General features: G+C 35.5%; 1 protein-coding gene across 2 annotated transcripts in view; it reads right to left on the bottom strand.

Annotated features, from left to right (window-relative positions):
• The window catches only part of MAGI3 (membrane associated guanylate kinase, WW and PDZ domain containing 3), a 243,382-nt gene that overhangs the window by 107,288 nt on the left and 112,923 nt on the right, over positions 1–23,171 (bottom strand). For both annotated transcript variants that reach the window (XM_001381996.5, XM_007485160.3), the window contains exons 3-5: positions 19,179–19,298; positions 11,931–12,140; positions 3,053–3,227 (exon numbers count right to left, since the gene is read on the bottom strand). In XM_001381996.5, the coding sequence (XP_001382033.1) occupies positions 3,053–3,227; positions 11,931–12,140; positions 19,179–19,298 (505 nt within the window). The remainder of the gene's footprint in view (positions 1–3,052; positions 3,228–11,930; positions 12,141–19,178; positions 19,299–23,171) is intronic.

Raw genomic sequence — 23,171 nt, 5'->3', positions numbered from 1 at the left:
CATAAAAGATTGACTGCTGACTTGAGTTTTCATTTAGGAATTACATAGCTGAATTCCTTGGCGACCTTAAATTAATATATATCAGTCTTTTAAAGTGATTTCCTTGTCACAATAGTAAATTGAAAGGAAGGTGGGGAAAGATCCTGGATTTATGTATAGTTAGTATTAGAAAGAATCTCAGCAATTATCTATTAAGTTAAGCAGGGAAAAACACCTCTAGCAGTTAGAACTAGACCAAAGTAGACCAGTCTGTTTTGGAAGGGAAGGCATTTGCATCACCAGAGGTTTTCGAGCAAAGTTTGGAGATCCACGTGTGTGTGTGTGTGTGTGTGTGTGTGTGTGTGTGTGTGTGTATGTGTGTGTATGTGTGTGTATATGTGTGTGTGTGTGTATGTGTTTTGTTTATTGCAAAAAGAATGATCTTTGGATTGGAAAAGGTAGAAGAAAAATGACTTAAAGATGAAACATAAAAAAGTAAGGAGATAATAAAAGAGCAACTTAACTGCTCCTAATGAGTTTATGTCAGCAAACCCAATCAAACTAAAAAAAAAAATTGCAGCAATATCCACTGAACTACTCAGAGATGTGATTCAAACCCAATTCAAAATATATTTATTAAATGTAAGCTACAGTGGATATAGGGACACAAAGGCAAATAGAAAAAGTCCTGGGCATCAAGAAGATAATATTCAACAGTATGATTACAATAGATAAACAGATTATTATATAATTTCAACAGGATAAAGAGAACATCAGAAAAGGCTTACCACAAGCTGAATCTTGAAAGAAACTTGGGATTCTAATATGTGGAGGTAAGGAGGGAATATATTTAGGGCATAGGAATATGGTCCAGGGGCAAGAGAGGGGACCATGGGCTCAGGAGTCCCAAATGGATTAGGCTGAGGGGAATACAAATTTTGTTAAGAAAATAATAATATGTGACATTCTGGGGAAGGTAGGTTAAAACTAGACAAATAAAGGTTTCTAATATCAAGCAAAGTTCCACTTTTGTCATAGAAGCAAAATGAACCCACTGGAGATTTTTTATTTGGGGAATAACACGATCTGATTTGTGCTTTAGGAAAATTATTTTATAAACACGTGGAAGATGATCTAGAAAGGAAAGAGACTAGGAGGAGCCAAGAGTTCATTTAGGTCCAGGTGATAATATAAGAGACTGATTTAAGGTACTGGCTAGGGGGCTGAAGAACAGATAAACAGGAGAAAGGATGTGAATAGAAAAGGTGCTACAAAATTAGAGGGGGAGAAAAATGTCCTGATTTTCAAAAAGAGAGAAGAAAGACTACAAACTGATAGGTCAATGTGTTTAACTTTGATTAAAATTCTAGAATGCATTAATAAAGGGAGTATTAGTGACCATTTAGAAAAGAAACCAACATTCATAAAGAATTAGTAAAGTTTCATCAAAAACAGATGGAACCAGACTAATCTCATTTGCTTCTTTGACAGAATTACTAGACTGGTAAGATTTAGGAAGCTTAAACAGGTGGAGGGTTAAGTTGGAGACCAGGAAGATTTGGCCTCAAGATTTATCTTTGATTATTACTAGCTGTATGACTATAGGTAAGTAACTTTCTTTGTGTGCCTCCAATTAAGGCTTGTATGGTGCAGGGAAGGCCTGCAAATATGTACCAGTAATTCACCTAGGCAAAGTTATTCATGATATTCTTGTGGTCAGGAAAAAGAGAGAGATGAACTAAATAATAGAAGAGATAGTTAGATCTGCATGGCTGGACCCAAAGAATGGTCACTAATCAGTTGAATTAAAAAAAAAAAAACCGTGTCAGAGTGCCATTTTTATGTTAAATGTTTATAATAATAGCTTAGATGGTATGTCAATCAATTCTCAGGCTGAGACTAAGCTGAGCAGTATCTCACATGGTGGATGGCAGTCAGGATGCAAAGAGATTTTGATAGTACCCTGAAGATAATAGGTACTTAATACATTTCCATTGAATTGATATGCTTTCTTAAAGATTTCTTAAGGGGGAGGATTCCTTGACTAGAATGGGAAAAAAATTACATATGATAATAGGAATAAATTAAAACCTTATACTTCAGTTAAAAAAATTAAAGGATGTGAGAGTCCTGGATGAACAATGGTTCATATACAAAAAAATGTGCAAATTCAAAAGGCATAGAGGATCTCATGTAGCAGCCAAAAGTAGCCAATTGGACTTTTGGCTGCTGAGAGAGAGGCACAAGGGCCACAACAAGGAATATGAGAGTTCTGCTATTTTTCTCTCGTGTCAGACAGGTCTATATAACGGCATGCTGTGGTACATTCTATTTTAGGAAAAGGGATTGATGAAATGGAGGTGTCCAGAAAAGGGAAACCAGGATGATGAAGGACCTCAGAGTTAATGCCTTATGAGGACTGCTTGAAGGAAACAGGCATGCTAAACCAGTGGAGAGAAAATGTAGAGTACATATAATGGCTATTTTCAAGGGTTGTCATGTGGAGAGACCAGACTTATTCTCTCTGGTTCCAGCAGGTAGAAGTAGGAAGGAACATAAGAGAGGAAGAAACCCCCTAAAAAGCAAAAGTGGAATGGGCTACTTTGGGAAGTTAGGGAGAATCTTCTAATGAGAAGTCTTCATCGGAAAGGTTGGAGATACTGTAAAGCGGATTCTAGGTTAGGCTTCTTCTAGGGTCTCAGCTAACTGATTTTGTGAAATTATTAATTCCTCACATTTAACATCTATGGATGAAAACAGCTGACTTCTATAAAAGCGAAGATCATGATGATCATGAGAATACCCGAATCACTCATTTGAGTTACTGATGGATGAAAAATGTATACATAACATACCTGACATTTATTTCATCAACTGTATCTGAATCTACTTCTTGTCACGAGGGAAAATAATTAGATCAGAAATAAAATTTATTTTTATTTTTTAAATTTAAGAAAGAAGAAAAATAAGCAGGGACTCTTGGGTAATATATATAATAGTTAATCTATATTTTAAAAAGGTTTTGGTAAATTACCATTGGGAAAAGTTAGAAATGGCACAAACATTTGCTTACTCAATGAAGTAGATCATCCCTGTGTCAGTGTAGGCCATTTCCCAGTTCTTAGGCAAAGGTTCCAGGTTCTCATCTCTTGCCATGTAATTTCTAAAGTCCATGGAGCTGTTTGTTTGGTTGTAACTGGGAACTGTCTTCATCCAGTCAGAAGACTCTGAATGTCTCTCTTTGTTTTCTACAAGTGTTCAAAGGAGAACAGCATGAAATTTGGATAAATGTATGTTTTGCCTTAAACAAAACAAAATCTTTTCCTTTCATTACAATTAAATGCCACACAAAAACTACTAATTTCCTTATATATTTCTATCATGCTCATACAGTTCAATACTCTTCAAAGCTGAAGTGAACTTACTGATTTCTCAATTTTCCTTCCTTCCTTCCTTCCTTCCTTCCTTCCTTCCTTCCTTCCTTCCTTCCTTCCTTCCTTCCTTCCTTCCTCCCTCCCTCCCTCCCTCCCTCCCTTCCTTCCTTCCATCAATACTATATATTGGTTTCAAGGCAGAAAAGTGGTAAAGGCTAGGCAACAGGGATTAAGTGACTTGCCAAGGGTCACCCAGCTAGGACGTGTCTGAGGCCATATTTGAACCTAAGTCCACCTTACTCCAGGCCTGGCACTCTATTCATTGTGCTATTTTGCTGTCCTCATATTTATTTTCCAAGTCGAATTAATCACTTTGTTCCATCAAACATAGATGTTTTAAAAACATTAACATCTTAATCTGCCAAGCACAAAATAGAAATACCTAAAGAACCAATATATGCAGTATACTCTTATTTATAAATCAATCAACACGCATTGGTAAAGCATATAATATGTGCCAGGCACAATTCTAAGTGCCAGGGATAAAAAAGTCAAAATTGTAATAACCCTTACTCTCAAGGACATTAAGTTCTATTGGGGAAGACAGCATAAGCATATATGACTAGAGACAAAATAAATACAAAAGTAAAAAGAAACTGAATACAAGATGGCTAGGTAAGGAGGGCACTAACACCTGGCAGATCAAAAAAGCCTTTTTGTAGAAGGTAGTACATGAGTTGTATGTTGAAGTTAAATGAGAGATGAAGTGAGAAAGGAATGAGTTCTATGAGGGGAGCAAAGGCATGAAGATGACAAATGGAATATTGAGTATAAAGGACAGAAGGCTCATTAAACTAAATCAGAGTATAAAGTAAATAATGTACAATAAGGATAGAAAGAAATATTGAAGCCAAGTTGTGAAGGGTTTTTAGCCAAGCAGGAGTTTATATTTTATTCTATGTTTTATATATATTCTATTTTTATTAAATATTCTATATTTAATGCTTAGAAGCATAACCAGTCAAATTTTCTAAGGAAAATCTATTAGAAGTTGTGTGAAAAACACAGTAGTGGGGAGTTAAGGAACTTGTTATCAATTATATATATTTTAAAAAAGCAAACAAGAATTAAGTAAGAATGTAAATTCAGAGCACTGTGCTAAACATTTAGGATACAAAGAGGAAAAAGTAGTAACTTTTCCTACCCTAAAGAAGCTTCTACTCTATCAAATGAGACAATAGAGACATAAGTAAGTTTATACAAAAGGATGACGTTTTTGGCAGCCACTAGCAGCTGAAGGGGTGAGATAGACTTTTGTAGAATATGGCACTTAATATAAGACTTTAGGAAAATTAGGGATTCTAAGAGACAGAGGTGAGGAGGAGATATATTCTAGGCAAGGAAGCCTGGGGAAGGCAGAAAGACCAGAGATGGAGTCATATATGCAGAATAGTAAAAGGATCATTTTGAGTAAAATGTACATGAAGTGAAGGAAGCAGAGTAATGTGTAATGAAGCTAGAAAAGTACCAAACATTTTAAGTCCCAAAGAGAACTGATATTTGATTGAAAGGGGTTCTAAGGACTCAACAGCTTTACTGAGTAGGGGAATGACATGGTCAGACAAGTGCTTTGGGAAGAACACTTTTGGCAGCTGAGTGGAGGGATAGATTGAGGTGGGGAGAAACTTAAGCCAAAGAGAACAAGAGTAGACTATTGGATGTGAGTGAAGAGAAAGGAATGGATATCAGAATAGGATTTGAAGATGTGACAACTGAAGAAGAGTGTGAAGTCAAGGATGGCTATAAGGTTGTGAACTTGGGTAAGGGAAAAAAAAAAGGAGATGCCCACAACAGATAAAAAGGAAGTTTCTAAGAAGAATATTTTTGGCATGACACAAAATTAGGTTTGATTTGGTTTTGTGATACCCATGTTGACATGGGACTGGAGCTCAAAAGAGAGACAAGGGCTCTAACACCTACAGAGGAATGACCTTACCAGCTAGCTGATAGGAGGCAAAGTCCAGCAGCTGTCAACTGACATACAGACCTAATCCAGATCAGGAACTCACAGAGTTCAGATCAAGGGGACTGTACCCAGATTCTGCCCCAGATGAAACCACTCTGGTATAGTACTTAAAGACTGTAGGTCCCCAGCCTCAGCTATTCTTGATATCCTGGAATAATACAACACTCAATCCAAGGAAGTAGCAATAGGACCAGTCCAGATCTTCCTTCCAGAAGTACACAGAGCCTGTCATAACATCAATTCCCAAAAAACAAAAACAAAAACAAAAACGAGTAAACAACAACAAAAAGAATATCACCATAAAAAGTATTATGGTGATAGGAATGATCAAGATGCAAACTCAGAAAAGAATGACCTCATAACATTTACAAGTAAAGCTTCCAAAAAACCACTTTGGGCATAAATTTGACATAAATCCCTAGAAGAGTTCATGAAGTAAGAATTGTTTTAAAAGAGCTAAAAAAAAAAGTTTTCTTTTATAAATTAAATGATAGTGGAAGAGGAAAAAATTGGAAAAGTTCTGACACTGTCCAATGAGATTACATGCAAAACTTGAATAGCAAAGTAGTGGTATAAAGCTGGACAGGTGAATTCCCTTATGTAACTGTTTAAAAGTCTATGGGTTTTCTCAAGATTGCTACTGAAGAAGGCTCTAAATTAAAGGGACTTCCCAAATTAGGTAGATGAAGCATCCACACAGTTTAGTCAATAATAGTGGAAAATTCCCTTTGGGACAGCATTGACAGATCTGCCAGAGCTTCCCTATGCTGTTAGAAATTTTGGTTGCCCATCTCTTTTCCTCCAATTCCTTTCATTAAAAAAAAAAATCTTTACCTTTATCTTAGAACTGATACTTAATTAATCAGTTCTAAGGCAGAAGTAGTAAAGGCTAGGAATTGAGGGTTAAGTGATTTGCTTAGGAAGACACAGCTAGCAAATGTCTGAGGTCACATTTGAACACAGGACCTCTTGTCTTTAGGCCTGGTTCTCTATCTATTGAGACACCTAGCTGCCCCAATTCCTTTAATTTCTTTTAGGTACAACACAAGTTCTTTTTGCAGCAATTGTAGTGCACGATTCCTCATATTGGGTTCTTACAATTTAAACTCAGAACTCAGCAGGCTACAGTGCCCATAATAGAAATCTGGAATGCTACCAATTAGTTCTGCTTAGGCTGAAGATGTAGCAATGTAGACTGAGAAGTAATTAGACAGGAAGGAGGAATACCAAGAAAGCAATGTTACAAAACCCATAGGGGACCATGTCTAAGAAAGTATGTTTAGAATTGTCCAATGCTGCAGAGAACTCAAGAATGAGGAATGAGAAATGGCCATCAGATCTGGCAATAAAGTGTCTTTGCTAAGTTTGGAGAAAGAAACTTTAGTTGAGTGATGAGTTTGAAAGCCAAACTGCAGAAGGCACCAATTTTATGCTTTACCAAGGAATTTAGCTGAGAAGAAGAGAGATTTAGGAAGATAGTGGGCGTGGTTGGTAGCATTTACTGAGCAGTTTTTAAGGATGGTAGAATCTAAGACATATTTGTAGGTTGTAAGCAAATAGTAGATAGAAACTGAAGGTTGGAAGGGATGGAGAGAATGATAGAGGGGAAAATCTTCTGCAGAACAGGAGATAATGGGGTCAAGAACACATGGGAAGGGGTTGGCTTTGGTAAGAAGAAGAGACATTTCTTGAACATTAACTGGAATAAAGGAGGATACAGTGAGGGTGAGGTAAGGGGAATATTAAATGAAGATTAGGGAGAAGAAGCAGCTTGAGCCTTTAATTTTCTTGATAAAGAGTAAATTGAAAGTCCTCAACTGAAAGGAAGGTGGAGGGAAGGGCTTGCTACAAAGTCTTGAGAAAAAAAAAAAAGAGGTTTGCAACCACAGCTGTGGTGAATTATATAGGCAATCAATTAGGGAAGAAAAGATCTCCTTTCTCAGGGAAGGGTCCAGTCAAGATCAGATAAAATTTTAATGGTCCTTTTTAGCATGGCTGCATGATTTCCATCTGTGTTTAGAGCCACATAAGTAGCAGTGGAAAAGGCAGACGACAGTCATTCAGATTTGGGCTTTAGGAAGGCAAGGAGTGGCAAAAGGACATAAAGCCAAAGAATTTGAGTAAAAGATAGAACAGAACTCAACTGATTCACTAAAGGGTTGAGACTGGGAAGAGAGTGTAGTCAGAATAGAGATAATGGCCTGGGAAAGTACTAAGGGATAGGGAATGAATAGGTTGAGGAGGTATGAGAGAAATGGAATGATACAAAATTAAGATTGAATTTGTATGACATTTTGGAGTTCTTGAATCAAATGAGATAATATGTAAAACACTTTATAAATCTTAAAATGATACAAAATGTTAATTATTATTATTGTTATGGTGGTGGTGGTGGTGGTGGTGGTGGTGGTGGTGGTGGTGAAAGTGGAATACTTGGATGATGGCAAAATAAAAGGCACAACCACCTTGATTGTTGCCTAGTGTAGGAGTAAAAATGAATAAATACTCCTAGTATTTAAAAACATATAGGATTTTTAATAATAAATCAAAAGAGAAGGAAAAGAAAAAAAGGTTCTTTCAGGCAAGTGAGCAGAGCAAAGAGAGCCAGAGACTCACACCTGCAGCACTTTACCAAAAGCACAAGCCCCGAAAAAAGAGCCCTGCCGTGGGTCTCAGCCAAATTTATCTCTCAAGCTTTCTTATGTAAAATGAGGATGTAACTTAAAAGGATGCTGGGAATGTAGCTCAGGTGTGGCAATTTTTCCATCTGCACACTAGTTAGAACAGAAGAACAGCTCATGGGAGATAAGGGGCCTGAAGACCTGAAAGGGGGATTTGGGGCAAAGTCAATATATAAGTTGCTGTCCCCCAATATGAAGGCAGAATTTGGGTTAGAGGAGACTGTGAGTAAAGGAGATACTTAAAAAGACAATGAAATGTATAGAAGATGATGAGGCAATAAAGAATAAAGCAAATTGTATGAGAGGCAAAACTGAATCTAGATCTTCCTGGCTCCTAAGGAGTCTTCTACATACTTTGGTCTGCTATGAAGAATAGGCCTTGCCAAATGAGAAAACAATATCATCTACTCTGAATGATACCAAATGAGGGAGCAGTGCAATATAAGTGATAGGACATTCTTTGTATTTGGTTTTAGAATATTTTTATATTTATATTTGAATATGTATATATATAATGTTTTGAGAATTCACAATCTCACCCCTAAAGAGTAGCAATGATTTGAGAAATGATAAGTACTAGAAAACTATGCAGCTTCCCTTTCTGCCTGCCTCATTATGAGGAATCATAAACTGCTCAGGCCTATTATGAAACATAGCAGGCCTTCCTCCAGAATACTGCTATTTCTTTGGGTAACTAAGTGAACTGGTGTTTCACCATAAAATGCTCCTCCTTCCAAATGAACCAAAATAAATAAAGGTGCTATTATATGTATGCTAAAGTAGAATAGGTAACAAAAATCAATAGAACTTGAAAATGAAACCTATACTAGATATTCTGTATCAGGTAATTTCTTTATAAATAATTTTAAATTGCCTATATATTTATATTCAAAACCAAAAAAAAGGTACATTTTAAAATGTGTAAAGTTGTTCAAATTAATTTGTATTAACTGAACAAACATCAAAATTGATTGAAAGAAATTCTTGGATACATAAAACAAACTAATTATTGGAATGTAGTCTTTCAAGTTTCAAACTAGAGCCTAGAACATTTATCTATAGAAAGAAATTTCATATAATAAATAAGCAAGGTAATCTCTTTATTCTTCTTTAAATAATTCTTTCACAACTTCCCACAAAGTCTGTTCCAAAGGTTCTCCTCTCTCTACAAACTTCTAGCGCTTCCTCAACTAATTAGTCAATAAATCCACATAACCTCCTCTGTTTGACACTTCCTTTAGAACATGGAGCTAATCTGCCTTTCCAATCTTATTATGCAATATCTACCCACTCCCACATCTTATATGTCTAATTAATATTTTCAACTGGCTGTCCATACCAGAAATGTTTTTCCTGAGAGCTCCTTAGAATTCTTAGTTTCCTTCAAGAATCAGCTAAAATACCACCTTCTACATCAAGTCCATCTTGATTTCCTAGCTCTTGGTGTCTTGTCTTTTCTCCCAAAATTACCTTCTATTTTGTATATATGTAACATTCCATCCAGGACTAATTCTTCAACTCCTGCTTGCCTTGGTGGGGTGGGCCAGCTCCTCACAGTGTACTTGATTAATCCCTTAGATTCTAAGGGCTGGGGTTTCTGGTACTATTTCTTATTCGGAAGCCCCCACCAAAAAGGTTCCCACTGATGATTAGTCATAGTTAATTAGTTTTTAGAAAAGATATTTATTAAGCAGGTATATAGGCGAGGCAGTTAGTATAGAAAGATTTCCCCCATTTAAGGACACACCTCCTTATACACACAAGACACTGAGCTCAAATTTAAATAGATCATGTAGCCAAACAGTTAAATTCACAGTTCTTGATTCCTGGAAATTATTTACTCCCTTAATGGGTTCCTCAACAAATTCTTATCTCTTCTGGGCTAAGGAGAGCTGCCCTGAAGCTGCCTTTCCTCAGTGTGTCTAGCTTGTCCTTAGGGTCTCTCAGCTCTTGATGAAAAAGCTATTATTCTTTTCCCTTCTTGATTTCATGTTCAATAAGCATTTCTTTTGGATAATTCCCAGATCTATATATTGAGGCCTAGACTCTTTCCTCTCAGCTTGAATCTTACATCAGCAACTATTAAGACACTATGAACAGGATAGTCTACATTTATTTCTTATTCAGCAAGTACAAAACAGAGCTCATTATCTCTCCCTCCATCCTCACTCATCTTTCTTCTGAGCTTTCCTATTTCCCTTAAGGGCAATGGATTTTTCCATTCATGCAACTTCAGAGTAATCTTTATCTCCTCAATTTTCCTTACTGCCCATATTCCATAGTTCTTACATTTTGTGAATTTTACTTGTACAACATCTCTGATAAGTCATTTTCTTTATCAGATATACACCACTTTGTTTCAAGCACTAATCCTTATTGAAAGTGAGCTCCTTAAGACTGCCTTAGTATTCCTAGCACCAAATTACTGCCTGGCAAACAGTAGTTGTTTAAAATCAATATTTGTTCATTAATTGACTAATTACTTATGGCCTAGACTCCTATAACACATAGCCTCCTAATAAGTTTTCCTGCCTCTAGTGTCTTGTCTCTCCAAAGCATTCTCCACACAGCTAACAAAGCAATATTCTTAAAACTTTATATTTGACAATGCTATTGCCCTACTCAAATCACTTGTGGCAACTTGTTCCCTTTTAGGATAAAATGCAAAACCTTTCTCACTTTGGCTCCAAACAACCTCTCTAGCCCTAGAATACATTATTCTGCTTGAAGTGCTCTTCATTTGAGCCAAACTTGTCTTTTTGCTTTTCCTCACACATGTGTTAATACTGCCTATTTGGAGAGACTCTTTCTCCAAGAACTGGTTAAGCAGTCTTGATCATAGTTGATTCCCTGATAAATACAGTTCAAGGTCTTCATGCCCCTGTCTAAACTGTGCAAGATTACTCAAACTTGCACCAAAGCATAGAGAGACATAAATAATGGTGGCACCTGAAAAATGCTGGAATTCTCTCACCTGCTGCGAAAACTAGGGCCAGGAGTGGGAATAGAGTGCTGAGGAGAGTAGGAGAGGCAACTGTTGCCTGTTCTCCATCTGTGAGAACTATAAGAAAACTGAAAAGATTTCTTATCCTCTTTCCCCCTCCACTTGCTTGTTTAATAAGCATTTCTCACAGTAGGTTGTATTATTTTCTGTTTTATTATTCTGATTCTATCTTCTCTTTACCAAAAGTATCTGTGATCAACCAGACATCTTTATTTTCTTATTTGCATTCTGAGTGTGGAAAACTGATTATTTTTACTACAAAGTAGGAAATTGACCAGGAAGTTTCCTCTCCATTGTGATTCTTATCCATATTCCTAATCTGAGGTATCATTACCTCCCAGATGACTCCTACATTACCAAAGAAGTCCACCAAAGTTTAGGCAGTCTCCATTAATACCAGAGAATTTTTTATTGAATGAAGAAAAAAAGAAGTCAGTTTGAAATTTTTGCCGAGGAAAAGGTCAATTTTCAGGTTATTTTTATACTGTGATTTTAAATCCCCTCTACTGAATTTTTGCAACTGTTTCTTACATCATCTAAGTTTTCCTGATTGGAAGGAAACAAGCATCAAGATTCTTATTAAGTAATCGGAAGTTAACTTGTAACATCTCTTAAGCAAAGATGCAAATAACTTATTTCTGTATCTTATTTGATAGTTTAAATTTATGTTTCTTGAAATCACTTGCAGAATTTAGTATACTATCTAGATCTTCATTGCCCTATCATGTCATATTAATAGACAGTCATAAATCCACACAGTTGGAAATTACCTTTTTCCCTATGAAAAAGTGAACTACTTACAGTTTCATACCATATTAAAGTCAATCCATAAGTATACCAATAAGAATTGTTTGTCAATAACAAACCTGTATTTCCACTTCCATTAACTGCCTCCTTGTCTTCCTCCTCTTCCTCCTCAGGAAGAGAGCTGTCCATTCTTTGCATTTTGCTGACTGATGTGGTTCTTTTTCGTTGAGATTCTGTGTCAAAATCATTATCGAATAGGACCTGATCAACTGGATCTGGCTGGAAAGGACTAGGTTCTGCTGGAGGCTTGGGGGTTCCATAGAAATTTCCTAATGTGTAAAATAAACAGCAACAGCACTGTCAGAATAAGAATATTAACCACCACGAGTTGATCACTCAGTTCTGCACTATCTGACATTATTGTTGAAAAGGCTGACTTCTGGTTACTTACAGTCTAAAAGCAGAAGCTCTATTTAAAGTAGAATTAGATTACTCTGCTGCATACTAAAGTATATAAGTCCTGTAATTATTGAATTATAAATGCTGTTACTTATCATTACACTTTATTTTTTAAATGCAGGAGTCAATTTTCTTTTTGAGAATAGTAGTTATTCCCAAATTGATTATAGTACAGACGGTTCTAGAAAAGGGACTTAATTATTTTCTCCTTTGTTAATTTTAAGTACATTAGTACCTTCATGTAAAATAAACAGCAGAATTAGGTAGGAATAAAAGGGAAAGGTAACTAACCCTAATCAATTTTGTTTCACTGTGCAACATAATTTTGTTGAAAGCTCAACTCGATAGGGAGGCTAGAGCTAAAAGCTTGTAGTTAGAATAATTTTTTTTAATTAAAATTCTATACATCCAAATATATCATTTCATTTAATACCTTATCAAACATGTAATGGCATCAATTGTACAATTCAAAACTGGCCCATACCAGAAACCATAAAATGTCAATTTTACTATCTTATCATGAGAATAGCATTTTTGTACAAATAACACAGAAAAATTAAAATATTTTCTCAATTTTATAATATTTTAAATCAAAGAGCCACAAAGGAAGGAGCTCATCAAAACTATATTAACAGTTGGTGGCTACCATAAATTTTGACCTTGTATTACTCATAATCATACTGATATTATAGGAGGATAAAGTAAGCAAATTATGCTTTAAGAAATAAAATACTTTCCCTCTATTTAAGATAAATCACTTCTTCTAAGTAAAGGCTTTTGCTCTCTAGAAGAATTAATTAAGGCACTCATCCATGTGAGGTAAATTAGCTCTCCCTGAGAGATGGCTAAGGGTTTCTCTGGAAGAAAAGTATGTTTCAAATTTTACTTCCAAATTGAACCATGATCTGATCATCACATTCTACAGACAAGTCTAGAAGATCTTAATGAAAAAAAAAATTTTTTTAACCCTTACTTTCCATCTGAGAATCAATACTAGGTATTGGTTCCAAGGCAGAAGAGTGGTAAGGGCTAGGCAATGGGGGTCAAGTGACTTGCCCAGGGTCACACAGCTGGGAAGTGTCTGGAGTCACATTTGAACCACTTCCCATCGCTAGGCCTGGCTCTCAATCCACTGAGGCATCAAGCTGCCCCCCATAATTAATTAAAAAAAAAAACCCTTACCTTCCATCAGGGAACCAATATTGTGCACTGGACCCAAGGCAGAAGAGTGGTAAGGGCTAGACAATAGGGGTTAAGTGACCTGCCCAGAGTCACACACCTAGGAAGCCTCTGAGGCCAAATCTGAACCCAGAAACTCCTGTCTCCAAGCCTGGCTCTCAAACACTGAACCATCTAGCTGCCCCCCTAGAAGAATGTAATTAACTTTCAAGCACCCATTCTACAGGCAGGGTGGTGAAAATACGAAATTTTTGAAATTTGGCTTTAGAAAGTATTTTTGTATCTATATTTTAATGAATTAGTTCTGAAAATTCTAATACTTTATACAACAATGAAATCTTGCCTCATTATTCCTTAAATGATAACCCAGTCTCTCTCTCTCTCTCTCTCTCTCTCTCTCTCTCTCTCTCTCTCTCTCTCTCTCTCTCTCTCTCTCTCTCTCTCTCTCAGTTTTGGAAGGAAGGAGAGATGAAGATGGGAGGTGTGTGACAAAAGGAAGTGAGGGAAAGGGAGGGAGAATGGGGGGGGGGTTATTTCTGCTAATAGCCCCATTATTCTCTCTCACTTAGGCTTGACACCTTTAGTACTATTTGAAACAGCAATCCACACAGCCATCATCTCCATGAACTTCCATGCCATACTGAGATATTTCCTACATATTCTATTTTGTAAATTGTGTGATTTTTTACTCACAATGCTTTCTCCTCCAGCCCCTCAAGACCAGTACCTTTCCTCTGTACTACAACAATAGCCTTCTAACTGATCTTCATTTCACCAGTGTTTCCTCTTGGCAATTCATTCCACTTGGCAATTCATTCCACTCTGGCGCACCACATTCTAGATCAAAAAAATCTTTGGATACCCACTAGCTACAAAACAAAGTGCAAATTCCTTAGTCTTACATTTAAAATCATTTGAAATGTGCTTTTAAATTTCTTCTCCAGTTTTATATTCCTCTATTCCTATAGACAAAAATTTTGCTTCAGCAAAACTATCTTATCATTCCTGAAAAATATGCCATACATCTTCATCTTTGAGTCTTTCCTTCTGCCTAGAAGGCCCCCATTCTAATCTATCAAAATTCTATACATCCTTCAAGGTCTTGCTCAAATGTCATCTTCATGAAGTTGATCACACAAGCCCAAAGTGATCTTGCTCTTATCTAAAACTCTATATAGCAGTCTGTACTTTTTTCATGGTTCTTAACATATACACAATGTAGAGGAAAGAGCACTAGAATCAAAGTCAGGCTCAAACATTAGCTCTGACACTTAATAAAGCTTTGGCAAATCCTATAACCTCTCTTATTCTCATTTTTCCTCTCAGAAAAGGAGAGGATAATAATACTTGCAACTTCATAGTGTTTTTATGAGAAAAGTGCTTTGCAACCTTTAAAGCAACATTTACCATGGGCTTTAATCCTTTTTGTGCCTTAGTTTAGTTATCTGTAGAAAAAGAATAATAAAAACACAAGTAACATAGTAAATGCAGGGTTATTACTGTGGTGACAAAATACTAAATGGACAAAGAGTTTGCCTTGCAGTCAGTAAGACTTAGATATGCTGGTTAGGTGACACAAAGGTCACTAAGGAGGTTAATTCCCAGTACCCCAGTCAATTTTCTAAAACTGTCAGTAGCAAAGCACATGTCAATCTATACTAGTAGAAGGAATTTCTTCATTATGACCTATCTATAACCATGAAATCACAGATCCAGTAGAAAAACAAAACAAAAACAAAACTGTGAGGATCAAACAAAATTACACAATCAGAATCAAAGAATTTTAGGATGAAAAGGACCTCAGCAGTCATCTATTCCAAGCTATATCTAAAAACAGAATCTCCATTACATCATACTAGAACAAGTGAGCATCAAGTTTCTGTTTGAGGTCCTTCAGGGAGAAGAGAGTTCCACTAATTTTTAAGATGGGCTATCCAACCTTTGAATAACTGTTTTGGTTTTGTAAAACCTTTGACACTAGGAAATAATAGGTGTCGAAGGAATATGTTTTTTCCTTCTGTTTGTTTGTCTGAAACTTTTAACACTATAAATGATTGTAATTATTAAGGAGTTTTTCCTGGTATTAAGCCTAAATTTCCCTCATTGCAACTTTACCCCTTTCTCCAGTTTTTTTTTTTCCACTGGGAATCGAAAAGCACTTTGTACAGTGTGAAATCCACACAAATGTATGGGATTATCACTATAAAATAGCATAGAGGCATGGGTAGACAATCTGCATCCACGGCAGGAAGAACAAAGTTCAAGCCTAGGGCTGCAATAAATATTGGCTGTGTGATCCTGGGCAAATCACCAAAGCTATTAGTGCCTTAGACCAGGGGTGTACCTACAGTGCTCCTAAGGGTGGTAGGACTTAATTAAAATTTAACTTGGAAATATTTACAAGTAAGCACAGATAACTTTACATTTTAAAACTAAGTTAATCTGCAGCCCACAGGGATCCATCTCTGTGTATAGATGAGTATCCCCATTATATTTTAATTCTAGACCCCTGACCTAGACAAGTCTCTAATAATAATGATTGTAGAGAAGGCTCTGGCTCTCATTGGTAGAGGGAACTTAGTACCTTGGAAGTTCTCATAGTCACTGAAATCACACGTCTGGTGTTGACACTTAGCATTAGAGTTATAATGCAAGCATCTAAATGGATGACTTCCATATCACCAAAAAACATTTTTTATAACCTGCACAGATACAAAAGGATTGCTATGACCCTTTTAGTAGCTTTCAAAGAATCAGGCCTAATAAATGCAAATGTATCAGAAGGTAGTAAAGAAAAATTTATTTTTATTTTTTTTAAACACTTAACTTCTGTCTTAGAATTAATACTTAGTATTGGTTCCAAGGCACAAGAGTGGTAAGGGCTAGACAACTGGTTAAGGGATTTGCCCAGGATCCCACAACTAGGAAGTATCTGAGGTAAAATTTGAACCCAGCACCTCACATCTCCAGGCCTAGCCCTCTATCCTCTGAGGCAACTAGTAGGGGGTAAGGGGGTACAGGGGAGGAAGTGTGTGTGTGGGGAGAGAGAGAGACAGAGAGAGAGAGAAAAACTGATGGAGCTTGAAGCAGTCAATAAAATGGTACTGACAAACATTTGTATCTGGAGGAAGAATCTTGCAATCTACATCATTCTTAAACTTGAACTCTACACAGGATCTTTTCCATCAGAGTAAAGATCTCTGCAAGTATATATCTCCCTGTTTTATGGTTCATCAGTTTATTTCTTTTGTTGCAGCTTTCAAAGTACCTTGAATGTTTTTGATATTTGGATTGTAAAAAGGAATTCTTTATAATGCTGACCTTTGAATAAGACATAGGTTTAATTTCCATGGGAAAGCTAAGAAAATGAGGATAAATTTGTAGGACCTATTCTCATTGAATTTTTATGACGGTAAATAAAATAACCTGTTTGAAGTTCTTTCTCAACCTAAAATCACTAATTATCTTTACCATCATTTTATTCTTATTTTTTTTTTTTACTGAATTGAGCTAGAAAGGATCCCAGAACAAGTCACTATCTTCCCATTATTTTTATATTTAATGTTTTAGAGACAACTAGAGACACTAATAATTTTAAAAACTGCTTTTTGTGGTTTGAAGTATTAGGTAAGAAATGAAAGTATTCTCAATATGCCTCTAGGAGGATACAGGATAACAGAAATGACATGTACCTCATCCTGTTCCCAAATTATTTTTATGTACTCTGCTATGCTATTTCTAAATCTAGAAAACTTGGAGGTTATAAATACTTGGAATGGCAATATCTATTAAGACAGTATCCTTAAATTTCATGGATCAATTTTATCTCCAGGCAATTGTGGACAACAGTTGCTTCCAAAGTAGACTTTTATTCTGAGGTATTCCTTATTCGTCTTGCAGTAATATATCACATAGACTCTACTGTTTTCTTTCAGTCTATTTTGATCTTAAAGCTCCAGCTTCTTAAGGGTGGGATGACCCTTTAGCAATTTAAGGTGACAATGATCCAGTCTTGAATTGCCATCTTAAATCCTTTCAAACTTAGTTATTTGTTTGAAGCTTCTTTCCTAGCACACTGTTGGCTAAGTTGTCACATTTGAATGTGACACATGGAGGGGCTTTTGAATCCAGTGATGGCTCTTAACTCCATCAAGAGATAAATCATTTTATATTACAATCAACAAATTCAATGGCTTATTCCTGGTTCTCAATTGTTCTGATTGCTCAGGGAAATTGTGTTTGCTAATTCCCAAAATATTTTTGTAGGTTTATGACCAAGTTATAATATACTTTGAAAATACTTACAACTTTCTTCCCCCACATAAGGAAGTACTCATCTTAGTATAACCACATTAGGGTAATGGTAAATGGTAAATAAATATATATTCAATTGCTCGTGGTTATTTCAGTTTTAGAATGATCACATCCTTACCATTTAATGAGAAATGCCCAGCCCAATAACCTTCTTATTTCTTAGCCCATTCATAACATTTGGGGGAAGTTAACATTCCAAAATCAGAATGAAGTTGGGATTTAGAAAACCAAGCTACATTTATGATAGCTTATAAATATACAGAAAATTGTATATTAGCTCAGAAAATAAAATAAAAACCCAAAATTAAGAACCAAAACGGTTAACTGATTGAAGTGAGAAACAAATTGCTAGTATTTCTTTCTTTTTTTAAACTCTTACCTTCTATCTTAGTATCAACTCTAAGACAGAAGAGAGGCAATGGCTGGGCAATTGGGGTAAGTGACTTGCCCAGGGTCACACAGATAGAAATGTGTGAGGCTGGATTTGAACCCAGGTCTTCCCAACTCTAGGCCAGGCACCCTATTCACTGTGATACCTAGCTGCCCCAAAGTATTTCTTATGATTGAGATAGAGCCAAGGAGTGTTCTGGGTATGTAGATACCTATATCAAATATATTCTTGCCTTAACAGTTATTAGATATGACTTTAGATGAATCATTTCATTTCTGAGCTTAAGTTTCCTCATCTGTAAAATTTAGAGATTACTTGAAAGAGTTTTGAAACCTTAAAACTATATATAAATGTGAATAATTATTATAGTCACTCAAAAATAAATACCTGTAGAGTCAAGAGGAATCCATGAAGTAGATAGTGTATCTGGCAGTTAGAATTATTAAAGAACAGCTCACTTTCAAGTTTCTTTATGAGATAGAATACCTTAGTTTCACAATAATTTTGTTTCTTTCAAGTTTATTTTCTTATTGACCTATTTTACATCACACTCATTTCCCAAATATAATCACTCTGTATTCCCTTTCTTAGTGAGCCATTCCTTGTAACTATGATTAAAAAAGAGGAAAAAAAAAGTTCAGCAAAACTAACCAACATCATATTTTACCCAAAGGTATAAGCAACAGTCTCCCACGTCCATAATGAATAGAGGGGCATTTTCTCAACTTTTCTTTAATGCCAAGCTTGGTTAATATAATTAAACAAAATTCAGTTTCATTCAATTTTTTTCCTATTTAAATTATTACTAATTATGCATATGTTTTCTTGCTTATTCAGATCAGAGATCCTAAAGTTAAGTTCTCTTGATTTTTCAATATGTTCATCAAATTCATCCCAATGATGAAAAATGGCAAGGAGAAAAAAAAGATGAAATATTTGGTGTTTCACTGATCAAATTTTGTCTAAAATTTTTTTTCTATCATTCAGGAATACTCCTGGATGTGAAATGTTTTGGGCCACATACCATCATATGTTCCACTTTCCAACAATGCTCCACTCTCTTCTAGTGCTCTGAACTGCTCAACAGAAATGAAATTATAGTCTACTCCTGGAACTTCTCCATCCCTGGGGGCTCTTGTAGTGCCTAAAAGGGAGGAAAAGAGATGTCAGACTTATAAAACATGTTTTGACTTACAAAATATTCATAATGCTCATAAAAATACTGTTTATAATGTTCACCAAAAAATTCTTCAATTGAAAGTGAAACTAGGGCAATAAATAATGTATGGATGAGAAAAGAGAATTTGAAAAATAAACATTAAAAACACAAATTTATAAAATTCAAAACTGCTAAGATTGAAAACCTGAACTGGAGCATCATGGTAAATGTGATTGCCTAAAACCAACATTTACACTTTTATTAAACCTCAATAAATAACCCAATTCTCAATTATCCATGCTAACAGGGAAATGGAGGTAATATAATGGATCAAACTCACAAAGAAAATACAAAAAAGAAAACATCTTATCAGCTATATCCCGATGCCCTATTACTGATATGAGAGGTAAGATAGTGCAGCAGAAAGACAACTGTGCCTAGAATAAGGAAGACTTGAGTTCAAGTTTGGCCTTACACACTGTTGTAAACGGTTGTAAGGGTTTACTAACCCATACTAGATTATTTATATAGTGTGATATCACTAATAATTTGTCCTAGGTGGTTAGGCTGTGGGTGTTGTGACTACTGAGAAAAATGGTTCTCAGAGCAGTCTTAAGAATTCTGGCTTGGACAGTTATATCAAAAATATATTTATTGTAAGTTAAAAAAAAACCCTAAGGAAAAGGATAACCCTCTTATGCATTTATTAAAATAACTTGTTATTTAATTCTATTTCCTACTGAACTCTTAATTAACAAATATCCTATTACAACACTTATTAGCTTTGGAATTCTGAATAGTCACAGAAAGTCTGTCTCAGTTTCTTCATCTACAAAATAGGGATAATAACAGCACCTTTCTCCCTCCCAGGGTTCTTTTAAGTATCAAGTGAGATAAAAATTATAAAGCACTAAATAAATGTTAACTATTTAAATATAATGTAGCTTCTAAGCAGCCACCTAAAATTATGTGCTATATGAAGACATGAAGAGAAAATTTTAAAAAGTTTTCTGGAATATTTGTAACATTCCAGGGAGAAATGGAAAGTATTTCAGATCCTCAATTTTTCAGACTGATTCATAAAATTTTCACAGTGATTGATTTGGACAATCTTCACAGAAAGAGTGTTAGGCTTAGAGTCAGGAAGACTTTGGTTCAAATAAGATCTCTGACATTACTTTTGACAGTCTGAGCATGTCAATGTGTTTCAGAACTAAGCTATAAAAGAATGTACCCTATACTGAAGAAATTACAGTTCATTTTCATATTCTCTTGGTTACTTTTTCATTCACCCATTCATCTAGTTATTGCTATCTAGACATTAATAACTGGAATTATTTCCAAAATTTATAGAATACTTAGATTTTAATATAAAACCAACTTCATGAAATGGACAGGTCATAATTCTTGTACCTGTTCCATCACAGAGGCAAAGGGAAACTCCTTGAGTTCACTGAATATAGGAGTGGCATGTTCGGACCTGTACATTAGGAAAATTACGGGCACATTTTGGAAGACAGAATGGACAGATTTAAACTATAGTTAAGGAGACCAACTAGGAGACTATTATAATAGTCCAGGTGAGAAGAGATTAGAGACTGAACTAGAGTGGTGGCTGCATAAGAATGAAGGCTAAACTACCCTCCAAGTGAAAACCAAATTTTTGTATAAAAATTTAAAAATTCTTTACTGTTTTTTCATCAAAGCAGAACTAGGAAATACTTAATGACAAAAATATGACAGTTGCCTCAACAGTATTACTCATATTTAGTGATTAGTGCTCTCATGTTACTTCTAAAAATTACTGTGTCCCCACTGCCACTTCTTGACTCTCTCTACTACCATTATTCAGTAACTTCTCACTCCCTGAGAGTCAATCAATTCAAATTCGTCACCCAATAAATGTTATGTTAGTTGTTAACCACTCTGAGGACTCCCTAGACATTCTCCCTCATTTCTCAGAGTTCAGTGCCTAGTTCAGTCTGCCCCCAATAAAACTTGCCCTCAATCCAGGAAATGTCAATATATATATATATATATATATATATATACACACATACATGTATGTATGTATGTGTATATATATGGATGCTCCCTCAAATGTTCTAACTTCCAACCTTCTCAATCTGTTCAATTCCCAAGACTCACTCATCTACTCTACCTCAGTTACATGCAGATACTGTCAGTAGGCAGTCAACTAACACTTACTAAATACCTACCACATAATAGGCACTGGGCTAAGCACTAGGAATAGAAAGGCCAAAAAAAGTGTTTTCAATACATGCCTTCTGAAATTCTTTTATCTGATCATAAAGATTTAAGAACATAAACATTTTCAAATACATATATGTAAGCCCATAAAATGAGTATGCTTATAGGAGGCATTATGTATAAAGGATTGGACCTAGAGCCATGAAGCCCTGGATTCAAGGGCTCAGGCATTTACTAGCTATGTGGTCTTAGGCAAGTAATTTAATCCCTATCTGGCTTAATTTTCACCTCTGTAAAATACACTCCACCTTTTTTTTCATTTTCCAAATTGTTAGATTTGTTTTTACTCTCTTCCCTGAGACTTTTAAACAAGTTAGGTAATAAACTTCTTGTTTTTAAATAATTATTGAAATAAGTGTATTCTCTGTTAGTGTCCGAGGCAATTGATAGCTGAACCATTAGGCAAATAGAACTTTAGCCCTGGAGTCAGGAAGACCTGAGTTCAAGTCTCAGATGCTTATCATATAACTAAAATGCTATTCCTCAGTTTCCTCAACTATAAAATAGGAATGAGAATAGTACCTATCTTCACAAGGTTTTTGTAAGGAACAAATGAAAGATTTGTAAAACACATTTAGCACACTGCCTGGCTATAGTAAATGCTATAAAAGGCTTATTTTCTTCCCTTCCCCATCAACTAACAATTCTAGAAGACCAGACATGCTCATTAACTTCTAGAATAAAATCAATTTTAAAAGTCCACCAAAAAAAAGAAGGCACTGAACTCTTTCCTTTTTTGTTAAATGTTGTAAAATGAGAGTCCTACCAGAAGGTGAAATGTATCCCTCCCTTGCATTGAGTTGTACTATATTTACTGCTTGTCTTAAGTTATAACAATAATAACTGACTTTTAGCTAACATAATTCCTGGCACACAGTAGGCACTAAATGCTTGTTGACAGACTCCTGAATACTGTATTCAGAATTATAACGCACCTTATCCTATTCTATCCTCATAGTAGCTAAGGAGGGTACTACAGGTATTAAGTGTCCTCATTTTGTATACACTGAAATTGAACCCAGTACATAAATAACTAATTGAGCACCACAGAGACTAAGTGACTTGCCTAGGGGCATACAACTTTTACTTTTCTGAGGTAGAAGACTACCAAACTCCAAATTTCAATATTTTAAAACTGTAGATAGTTTTAAATAAAACTTTAAAATCTCCTGATTGCACAACTTTTTTTTTAATTTGGTCAATTTCAAACATGATTCCTTGGTTTAAATAAAATCATACTCCATTCCTCCCTCCCCTCCCCATACCCTTCCAGTAGCTGATGTGCAATTCCACTAGATATTACATGTGACCTTGATCAGAACCTATTTCCATGTTGATGTTTGCACTAGAATGTTCATTTAGGGTCTATATCCCTGATCATATCCCACCTCGACCCATGTAATGAAGCAGTTGTTTTTCTTCTGTTTCTACTCCCACAGTTTTTCCTCTGAATGTGGATAGCGAGTGTTCTGTCTGTTCAGGAACAACTGCATTGCCACTAATAGAGAAGTCCATTACATTCAATTGTACCACAGTGTATCAGTCTCTGTGTACAATATTCTCCTGGTTCTACTCCTTTCACTCTAC

The sequence above is a fragment of the Monodelphis domestica genome, chromosome 2 (genome assembly GCF_027887165.1).
Source record: "Monodelphis domestica isolate mMonDom1 chromosome 2, mMonDom1.pri, whole genome shotgun sequence".
NCBI classification, from domain to species: Eukaryota; Metazoa; Chordata; class Mammalia; order Didelphimorphia; family Didelphidae; genus Monodelphis; species Monodelphis domestica.
Note: the sequence above shows the minus strand (reverse complement) of the source record. Positions and strands in the feature narration are given on the sequence as shown.